The sequence below is a fragment of the Haplochromis burtoni genome, unplaced genomic scaffold (genome assembly GCF_018398535.1).
Source record: "Haplochromis burtoni strain Fernald_Lab_line unplaced genomic scaffold, NCSU_Asbu1 Contig_89, whole genome shotgun sequence".
Taxonomy (NCBI): Eukaryota; Metazoa; Chordata; class Actinopteri; order Cichliformes; family Cichlidae; genus Haplochromis; species Haplochromis burtoni.
Genome location: NW_024582450.1, coordinates 1,917,917 through 1,929,137, shown reverse-complemented (window position 1 = coordinate 1,929,137; position 11,221 = coordinate 1,917,917). Strand labels below are relative to the sequence as shown.

At 44.1% G+C, this 11,221-nt stretch overlaps 1 protein-coding gene across 8 annotated transcripts in view; it reads left to right on the top strand.

The window, feature by feature from the left end:
- Positions 1 to 11,221, top strand: part of meis2a (Meis homeobox 2a) — a 77,434-nt gene that overhangs the window by 25,938 nt on the left and 40,275 nt on the right. For 7 of the 8 annotated variants that reach the window (XM_005942642.3, XM_005942640.3, XM_042222630.1 and 4 more), the window contains exon 8: positions 6,929 to 7,074. In XM_005942642.3, coding sequence (XP_005942704.1) covers positions 6,929 to 7,074 — 146 coding nt within the window. The remainder of the gene's footprint in view (positions 1 to 6,928; positions 7,075 to 11,221) is intronic. The other variant, XM_005942641.3, reaches the window with a different exon arrangement.

Genomic DNA, 11,221 nt, shown 5'->3' with positions numbered 1-11,221 from the left:
CCCCCCCCATCAATCTTTGTTGAACTCTTTGATGCCACTGTCCATCAGGTGTGGCAAGGACTTGACCTCCTCTTCAGCTTAAAAACAGCAAGTTTGTTTGGTTTTAAGTTGTAATTGAGGGTAGAGAATCACTGCTTATGCTGTTATCATGCATTGCCTGAAACGATGTAAGCTGCTCTGAATGAAAAACAAAAAGAAAGGAAGAAAGAAAAACACTCAGTTAAATTGGCAACCAGCATACAGCTACTCTTTGCGGTTTATGTAGAAGACTTTGATATACAATAGTTCCTAGAGGGGATTAGAAATCTATTTACTAGCATTTACTCATTTACTCTTTACTAGCAGATAGAGCCATATGAAGTATCGGCACTGTCTCCACCTCCTTTTTTCATTTTGCTCTTTCTCATTTTTTCCCCTGCTTTTAAATTTTTTTAATTCCAAAATAGAGCAAGTTAGTAATTTTTTTAGGAAGCATATGTGTGAGGGCACCTCATTTTACTACTGTTCATGTTTGTTTCTATTCACTGTACCCTAATTACTTTTGGTAAACACTTCTTCTTTAATATTTAATGCTGCATCAAATCTTGAGATGCAGGTATGCTTCTCTGGGTGCATCCTATTGTATAAATGATAAATTATTGAGCACTGTCAATATATACAATCCCAAGACTAACAATAGCTTCAGTGTATCATCATAAGAGAAGAAGATAAGACAGAAGCAGTCTGGTTAGACATAAGCGAGAATTGGACTCATGCAGTGGCAGGTTTGTAAATTTGTTTATGAAGAAACGAGTGATGAACCGAGATTACCTGTGAGACCAATTAGCCCCATTCAAGTCAGAATGTAAGGGAAGAGCAGCAGCAGTTTCTTCTGCAGTGTTAGAGTGCAGGGGGGAGCAGGGTGGAGTTGTCAGAGAAGCAGAGAGTGTGAAATATCTGGTGGAGGCCCAAAGCCCTTCATTAGCCACTGATCCCTGTCTGCTGAGTGAGGGGCAGTCATGGGCATCACAACTCCCTTTTAGTCCCCCCCCCAAAAAAAAAGCAGGGTGAGGGGGTGGAGGGTAGATCCCCCCATCCCCTGCAATTTAGCCCTTTGCCATTCATGCAAATTGGGTCTTGACATCTGCAACAGCCTGCCTCCTTTCTTTTATACATCTTTATTCCATCTCTTTTCTTCGGATCTTTTTTCCTCCTCAAAGCCCCATTTGGATGGCAGAGCCTCATCGCAGCTGACATGCGTTCTTTTATATATAACTCACATCTATGTAAAGGCAGCATGTTTGCTGTGTGTTCATATAGACATAAATATGCAGAGAACTTGAAGAGTTTAGGAGGGAGGCCTAATTTGTTTGTGGGATTCTCAGTCCCGGTTTATGAGGGAAAAAGTTAATTGTTGTTGCAGGTATCAGATAACAGATTGGAATTTTATGAAATGATAAAAAAACTGTTGGAAGCAGCGAATATAGACAAAAAAAAAGCTGTAATCAGGCAGCTTGGCCCACCTCCTACCTCTTGCTTCTGGACAAACTATGATTCCTTGCCTACAGAAGTAAGGCTGAAAAGGCTTTGGAATGGCTTTGCTACAGCCCATATTTTGGGTTAAAAGGTAAAATAGTCTAACTGGCTTTTAAAAACAAGTTTTACCTCCCAACCTACCCTCCCCCCCCTTTTCAGCCTTCACCCTCTATGGTAGGGATGTGCAGAGTAGGGTCAACTCTCTGCCTATGAGAGGAGAGAGTCCTTCCATCGGTGGAGAGGCGATAGTTATCTCCAGCATTCCAGGGATGACAGAGAGATATCTGCCTGATGGCAGTGTTAGAGGGCTTAGAGAAGGGGGCAGAGATGGGAGGGAGGGGAAGAGGTACAGGAGTTGTTGAGCAACCGCTCCCTGACATCCCTCCTCCCGCCCCCACCTCCCTTCTTCCTTCTCTCCATGCCTTTCTTACTGCCTGACTGCCTCGCTTCCCCACACATAGAAAAAAAAAACATCTAATTAGAAGCTCTTATTCCACTTCATTTAAGGGAACACTTAATGATGTGTTTTTCAGGGGAGACAACTACACATTATTTCTCATGCAAAAGGAACCACTCAGTTGTAGCCCCCAGGATGCAGATACAGCTGTGTTTGAGATGGAGGTTTGTCCTCATTTCTCTGGGGTGTCATGGCTGTTGGAGAAGAAGAGAGGGGAAAAATGGTAGTGCTTTCTAATTCACCTTTAGCCAGTGTCCTGGCAGTAACGGGGGGTGGTAAAGAGGAGGCGGATGGTGACATCTGAGTTTGGCAGGGGGACTTGCTGAAGGAGAGAGTTTGTTGTAATTGCTCTGACAGGTTTTAAGGCTGTTAATGACTCCGGCCTGAGCGCTACCAATTTGTCAGCATGCTTGCTGTTTACTAAGCTGTTGTTTTATGGTCCAGTGCAAGGGCTGCTGCTTGTTTAAGCACAGATCAGGAAATAATCAGCGTAAAACACTGGCTGCAGTGGTGCAGCCACACTAAAACAGTTCAGTTTAGAGCCCTCATCTACTGTATGGATCTGAATGAGTGCAGTAAACCATATGGCGTCTGTGGTGTGTGGTCACATGAAGACACAAATTCACAGATGCTTTACTTTTATCTAAAAGTTGGAAGTTTGAGTGTGTGTGTTTAACCGGTATGGCAATCGTGTTTTACTTGTTAGCACTTGCGTTGTGTTTCACATGAATGTAAACCATATTGCTAGCTTGCAGTTATAGCAAGATGATCTGTAATCCCTAGTCGGCACAGAGAAGCAGAGAAATAGCCATTCCACTAGTGTGAATAGAGCTTCTATGTGTTTGTGTATGTGCCTATGTGAGAGATTGTGTGTGCGTCAAGAGCATGTGGTCCCAGAGCCAGCAAAGACCCCTCCGTAAATCCAGAGTAAATAAAAGGGGTAACCAGACGGACAAAAGAGGAGCCCCCACTGCTTCTCTCATTCGCTGCCATTTGGGGGACTGAATGTGCTAAACGCCGCTTATGTTGGCTGAAAAGTTGAGGAGAAAAAGGGGGAAAAGGGAGGCTCTAAATCCCCCTTCTTCTTTTCACTTCATTCTCTGCGGCCAAGCCTGCATGGATAGAGGTGGTGGTAATAGGAGGGTGTTGGAGGGAGAGGTGTAGGGCCCGGTCACTATGGTGTGCTAAGACCAGCGAAGCTCCTAAAGCAGCAAAACTCCAAGCTTCTGGTATCCATCTGCTCCTCTTTCCATCTAACTCTCCTCATGAGTTTTTCTCTTCCCCCCCTTTTTTTGGGTGAGCTTGGGTGAACACGCTTCACTAGTTTGGGCTGACAGGGGGCGTGGGGGGTCTGTTGTAATTAGTCACTTTAACCACAGCTTCCATAAGCCACTGCTTCTACACTCTTGCTTCATTACCCTGAAATAAACGCCCAGACTTCCTAGTGCAAAATCACTGCACAGCCTTTACAATGATACACACACACAACATCTAAAGCTTGTCTAGAGGCTCCACGGTATTATTATTAATGGTATATGGACCACTCTGGAGTGTTATGTGATAACTAAACATGGCTGGATTTGAATGTGTTTTCCAGCTATTGACAAGTCATTATTTATTCACGCATATGAAAACGGCAAAGCAGCAGAGGGAGGGCATTCTTGTTATACTGATAGCTGCAGTATATGTTACTCATGGTCATATACACAAGACAGACTCGACCTTAGTGGGTCCCTAAGGGGCAGGATACCTACTAGACACAATACAACTTTTGCTCTAAAGTCATTAAAAGTCCACTGAAGTCTGCCCTATTCTAAGCAGAGACTGTAGGACACTTTGTACTTTACAATTTTCGATGCAAGAAATCCTGAAGTGACCCTGAATGTGCCAGCATTAGATAAGCCGAGTTGCAGTGTGTTTACAGTCCTATCCCGACCCGTTAATGAGCTCAGCCCTGAGACCAATTTACTCACAAGGAGATATATCTGAATGCATTTTTAATAACCACCCACTGGTGATGAGAGAGGGAATGTGTGCGAGCGTAATGTGGTTTGGACTTGTGCTTGTTTGTTTGCTAGTGCGCTCACTCATTCACTCTCTCGCCCTGATCGCGTCCGGTCATTGTCTTCCATCTTGCCTGATTACACCTTCTCCACTTGCGTGCATCTGAAAATCTGCACAGAAACTTTCATTGCAGACACTTTAAGTCAAGATCTTGATAGCGTGAGTGAGGGAAAAGGAGGGAGGAGGAAAGGTTGAGGGAAGACAGAGAGAGAGTGGGAGAGAGAGAGAGGGGGGGGGGGGGGGGCTGTCTTTTTTCTGTCTCCAAGGGCGCTGCTTTTCCAAAAGTGCCTGGGGCTACACTCCAGCACCTCAGCTCCCCTAGGCCTTTCGACTGCCTCCTAATAGCCAACCCCCATCTGTGTCACATGGCCAGATGATGGGACACTCATCCCCCTGCTCTGCACTTTTTTTTTCTTTCCTGATTTTTTTTTTTCAGAGTGCACATCCACACAGGTTAGAATGGCAGAGTTGCCAGGGAACAGTCAGAAGCCATTAGCGTTTGGGACAATTTGCCCTGCAGCGTTCCTTCTCTCGCTCATAAGAAAGGAGTGGGGGTGGATGCAAAGCACCAGCCCTCCTTTAGATGTAATGAGGTTGTGCAAGTTGGATCTTCTTTATTCTATTTCTACTCCTTTTTTTTCTTGCGTCTTCTTGTTTCTCTTCTTTCTTTGCTCTTTCTTTTCATGTTCTGTCCACATTTGATTTTTCTTTATTCTTTATTTACTGTGTGCACATTTTCACATATTTGAAGTCATACAAAAGCTGTACACAGTTTGTATTTAAACTGTACACAGAATGAATGCTCGAATGCCACATGCCTGATCTGTGGACACATGTCAGCATCCGTGCACATGTAAGAGAGAGAGGAGCTGAAAAGCACCGGAGTCTGGTTTCATCCTTGCGGGCTAGGGCAGGAGGCAGCGAGCATGCTGGGTAATGAAGTGACAGGTCAGTCTGTAAATACGCACGGGTCGCTCTGGCCCTGGCCGGGGGGGAGGCTATCGCATTGCAGTGAAAATGGAAACGTCAATAAAATTAATCTGCCAGCCTTTTGGCCACTGTGTGGTTCTATTGGATGAGCCTGACTGCTCACAGCAGGAGAGGGATTTGGAGAGTAGCTCGAAAATCAACACAAAACCTAGCGGCATACAAACAAACAGCAAACTGTGTATCAACATTATTCAGTGAAGCTCAAAAGCAGTGAAACAAAAGGGAGTTGGTTAAAATTCACAGCTCACTAGTTGTGTTTTTATTGAAGTTTGGAAGCAAACTCAGGGAGTTAGACTTAGCTTCCGTCTGGGTCACATTTCTCAGGAAGCCCCTCACAGTCAGGGTAGGGCTATGGCCAGACCAAAGTTTATTGTTTTAAGCTTTCCTGAACAAGGATTCATACTTAGTCTGGGATTTATGGCATTTGCCACTAATGAATGCCCATTCTACAATTACAACACCCCTAGCCTGTGTCCCCATTCCCATGTGTCCTTCAGAAGGACTGTTGCTTCTTTAACTTCACACAGGGAGCGCAAAGTCGGCACTTCTCTGTTTTCCTCTTTCGTGTGGCTCTCCACTAATGATCTGGAAGGAAAACACTGTGCAAGACAGAGAAGAAAAAGAGAGGCAAAAACAAGGGGAAGAAAAAAAACTGGGAAAAGTAGTTAGTGCGGGCCCCCGCTGTCCTTGTATTCTTCATTTATTTTGCATTAGATTACGCCACTAGTCGGATCCTTTTTCTTTCCCCCTTTTTAATGTTATTAGTTCAAATATTTATGCGAGATTAAGGCTTGTATAGGTGGCTGTGATTGATGCCTCTCCAAAAACAGGAGGACATATGAGTCTGAATTTTGAGAATGTCAGGGTCCTTCTCTTCCTTAGTGGAGGAGTTTTTCAGATACATAATTTAGATGCCCTCAAGGAAGGCTTTCAAGGCATTTGTGCCCGGGGGCAAGAAAAAATAACTATGACTGTTAAAAGTAAATCATTTTTGCTAATGCACAATTAATGCCGAGGAAGACGAACAAGGAAAAGGCAAGGGACAAAGATGGAAACTTCAATTTAAAGGAGAAATCGTGCCCGGGTATGTGCACGCTTCCCTTGTGAAATCAAACGCTGATGGACATTAATGCAGGCAAAGCCGCCGCTGGCCGGTCATGCTAATCTCGTGGCGGAAGCTTGGGGGTGGGGTTGTTCAGGGTTTCGGGAAGCCGATGAAGAGTCCATTATGTGCATCGAAGTGCAACAATGAACCACCCCAAATAACATTTACTTCCACGCACTTTAACTGGATGTCCTAAATTCATGAATTTCTGTGTGTTACAGTACATATCTGCATAACTCCATCCTGTCCCCTTTGGCCCTCATCAAAAGATGGGAAAAAATGCTCTACATTATGTCAAGCATGCAAATTTAATTGAATTAATGACATGAGTCCATGTCTCTTCTGTACTTGAAGGCTCTGTGTCCATTTTTTTTCTTTCCATCTCCTCCTACTGTAAAAATGGAATGAGGAACCCAGTGTTTCAGCGTCCAACCATAACATTAGAGTCATTAACCCCTATTCCCCTCCCGTGCTCTGGGGTATAGAGCAGCTCTGCGAGGCTTCCATGTAAACCTCTCAGTCTCTGTACAGCCCTTCGTCTAAGGCCATCTAAATCCCCCTACCTCCATATATTCACTACACAACACTGGCTTTGCTGTGGAAATTCGTTTGGCCTTAGTGCAGCACTTTCCAGTTCTTTCAAAGTTATCTGTGGTATTTGTCCGTTTATCCATCTTTCATGAGCCTTAAACTCAGCTTTGACTGTATACCTCTGTTCCATTTTTTTTTGCTATTGTATTCTGAGCCTGTGGTGTGGTCGGGGATGTTATTTAACCCTGGGTTTGGTTTCCGTCCAGGAGATGGCTTAGACAACAGCGTTGCATCGCCTGGCACAGGGGATGACGATGATCCAGACAAGGATAAGAAGAGGCAGAAAAAGCGTGGCATTTTCCCTAAGGTGGCCACAAACATCATGAGGGCGTGGCTGTTCCAGCATCTCACGGTAAGCACAACCATTATAATTTGGAGATATGTCTATATTATTTTAAAAAAACAAACACAACAAACCAAATAAACATTTAGAGACACTCACATTCAAGACACATACTCACACGCACCTGTCACACAGTAGCTACTGAGGAGGGAGAGTGATGGTGCTGCTGCGATGCTCACTTGTCAGCCACCTGTCAAAGGGACACAGTGACCAGGTCAATCTAATCAGTTTGGGCTGTTTACTCTGCTCAGCACACTTTCTGTAAAAAAAAAAAGAAAGAAAGAAAGAAAGAAAAGACCCAGCAATCCAAGACATTTATTCTAGTACGAGATGCACTGCAGCTCTGGCCTGAACAAGCAGCATGATAAAAAAAACAACTGGGGAATAAAAGAGAACGACTGTGACTGTGTAGCTGTGTAAAGAAGTAGGATGTGGAATTGAAGGCCTCTTTACATAATCAGTCTTTCTGTGGAATAAGGGAACCTTAATCTACTTATCTCTCGATAAAATTGACACGTGTTAGTTTATTTCTTCTCCATAGCTCCATAGGAAAGTGTTTACCGTACAATTCTGTCAGAAATCTCTGACAATGACTGATCAGAGTCTTGGATCATATGTCTAAATGTCACAGTAATTTAAATGTAAACTGTAAAATCACAACCGTTATTTTCCCGTGAGTATGTTTCTTAGTGAAACGGGGTGGTCCACATGTCCCCTCTCCCTTTCTAATGTCAGGACATTATCAGAACATCAGGTTGTATTGATTTTGCAACACAGGTCAGATTTCAGAAGGAGGTGGCCACGCCGGGACACATAAGCTGCTTGAGGCTGCGGTTCCCCGTTCCAGGGATGGATGGACAGTTTAGGGGGATGGGGAAAATAAAAAAAAGAAATGAGAGAGAGAATGTGAAAGTAAAGGAGCCTTAGTTTAGAGTCTTTTAGAACATCCGCACATTTAAGAGGGTCATGTGCCCTTTGTGCACTCTGTAGCCCCCACCACCACCACAGTGCCCACTCCCAGCTCAAAGCCCCGTACCCTGATTACCTAACCAAAAGCCCAAGTAATAAGCAGCCAGCAAATACAGCCTAATTGAAAGGGCTGTAAATCCATTACATATTGGTCAGGGATAATCAGGAGTGCTTTAATCACTTTTATCTATTCAGGAGCAGTGAAGCTGCAACAGCAAAGCCCTGAGCCTCGCAGGCCTTAGCGGCTCCACCACGCCAGTCTGCACGCTTATTATTCTCATCATTATCAAAATGACTTCACAGCTGTTCGCGGCTCCCATCGCTCTCTGACTGGAGACCTCTCACCAAATGCTACAGACCAGGCTTCAATCAGACATTAAACTTTTGAGTACCACTAACTGTTAGTTGAAAGAAAAATGTTCAAATATTGTTAAGATTACCTGTTTTTTTGTGTGTCATTAAAACACAACAAAATAACAAATTATATACACAGGCTTTATGGTAAGGCTAGAAATTCTCTCAAGATTGGTCATTTTTCCTGATGAAAGCCCCATACAGCTTCTGCACAGACCTTTTGGAAGAGTCCCTGCCAATTATCTTTAGAATTGTTTTAAATTTGAATTGAAATAGCGGTGAGCAAAGGAGGGGCACATTTTTTCAGAACGCTGGTTAATTCAGACCCTCTTTTTTCCCCTTTCCCTCTCACCCCTTTATCACAAACCCTGCTTGTAGATGTTATCCAATCTTTATTTGTTTCTTTTGTGCAAAGCCTTGGCCAGTCTCGTACAAATAATAATCCCTCCCTTTTAACCTGCCTTCATTTCTCTGCTGAGGAAGACGGCTAATTGAATTATCCCCCTTCTCTTCTCACCATCCACTTCTCCCACCCATAAACTCTTTCGCTCTTTTTCTCTTGCTCACACACACATACACACACACAAACACACACACTCACACCCATTAACCATTCTTCTTTCTTTTAATTTGTTAAGCAAATGTATTTGCCATAGCTGGATGCATTTGTGCAAAGGTGAATTCTTGGGGACTTTGGCCCCTGAATGGCCTATAGCGGCATTCTGCCATTCACGCATTCATTAACTGAGGGGTGAGGAGTGAAAGGAGCGGGCTTGTATTTTCTCAAACTGAGGGGCCAGCATGGAGCTCCTCTTCCATGAGCCGCAGGGGTCTCTCTACATATGTTCTCAACATCCAGCCATTGTCACATCTTCTGAAAAGCTCAAAAGGACAGGACCCCCTTCAAACACAAAAAAACAACACAGGCCAGTAGTAACAACTGTTGGCTTTTAGATTCAGTATAACAAAATTGCCCTTTGCCTCTCCCCTCCCACCCTCCCTTGCTTTACTCTGACCTCACACTCTCATGGGAGAACTCACAAGATTGTTTCCTTCATGACGGTCATATATAGCAAGTAACCTCACTTGAAGTCATATTTACCGCTAATCTCGGTATGCCAATTTCCCAGGCAAGGGGAAAGTACAGTTTTTGCACCATATTGATCTCAGAGACAGTTCTTCACAATTGCACAATCAGAGAAGGCGGCGATAACCCTGATCTCTTTTATGTCAAGGCCATATGCGTATTGACTGCAGAGCTGGCAACCTTAAATGCTCCATATGCAATTGGCAGAGTGTTGAACAGATCAGCTGGTGTTAGCTGGCAGAAGAGGGTCAGACTGTCTCTCCACTCCCTTCTTCTATCTTCCCTCCCACTCTTTTTCTCTAATACCCCCCTCCCTCACCATGAGGTTCTGGATGTCTTCCAGCCACATTAGGGGAAGGGAAATCCCAGACTGTTGGTATAAGCTTTTCAATACTACAGGGAGATTATGTTATCAGAAAGGTAAACTTCACTGTTAGGGGTAAAATGTTCTGCTGCACTTCAGAAGCATGGACCACAGAATTCAGGATAGGAAGAGAGAGTCAGATAAGTAGCTAGAGAAAGATTTCAGAGAACGTGTCAGATTTGTAAAATTGCAGTGATGGGAGTTTTTTCCTACCTTTGCAAAAGTAATGCCCTTTTGTGCTCAGCAAAAGCAAACTTTAAATTTTACAATTAGCCCCTTGGCGCCCCTGGTCTTCCTTCTTTCTCAACCCCTGCTAACCCCCCGCTAACCCTTACTAACCCCTGTAAAGACAAGGGTTGGCCTAGCAATGAAAACAGGAAGCACTCAGATGCAAAGATACCTCTCTGGGCTCTGGCCTTGTCTTTTTGACTAGTGTAAAGTCTCCAACACCTATGAAAATAAATAAGGAACCTCAGGAGCAATCGGGGCCAAATTGAAAGTTTTCCTTAAGTGTGTGCACTCAAACAAGGGAGTGAGGGATCGTAGGAGAGAGGGAGAGCGGTCAGTCAGACGAGCAAGTAGGTAGCCAACTAGAGCATCAAGCGTCTCAAGTTCTGTGCTGGGCCACCCTTTGGCCTGGGTGTTTTGGGAAATGCTGTTAAGCTGCTAAGCCAGGTGTATTGGTCCCCTGGGCTCCTTGAAAGGGAAGTGATATATCCTTTAGTCATTTAGAGAGTCCTTGGACTGTGAAGTAGAACTAAATGTTCAGCTCTGAAATGTTTATGTATGGGTAGATGGTATTTAAATGTAGCTATTAGTATAATTGGCTTTTATCATCCTAAATGTAACACCAGTACGAGTATTGACTAATGAGCTATGTTTTGACTGAAAAGTGAAATGTACCTACGAGAACAGTAAAGATACCAGTGCAGATAACACAGGTGTTCACCAGAGCGAGGAGCGTCTTAGAGTTAAGAGCATTGTGCTGAAAACATCATTAGGTACACTAGTGACAGTAGCTATCCCCCCTGCCCCACCCACACATGCGCACACTCCCGATCCAAGCCCAACATAGCATTAGTCTCCATGACGACAGGGTGTCATCGTCAGGTCGAGCCCTCCTATGGGAGCTGCTCTCTCTGCCACCCTTTATAGACGCACATAAAAGAGTCGGCTAGGGTCATTCACAAGACATGGATGCAGGCATGGCCAAACCTGGCAACGGATGTTTGTTCCATACGATAAACAAGTGTACAAGTCCATTCCTCAAAAAGAGAGGACATGTTGTTTGAGTAGACTAAACAGTCAGCCCTGTAGTATCCCCAGTTTTGTTTAAGCTCCTCTAGTCCTTCTAATCCTTCTGTGTTGTTCCAGTACAAGCA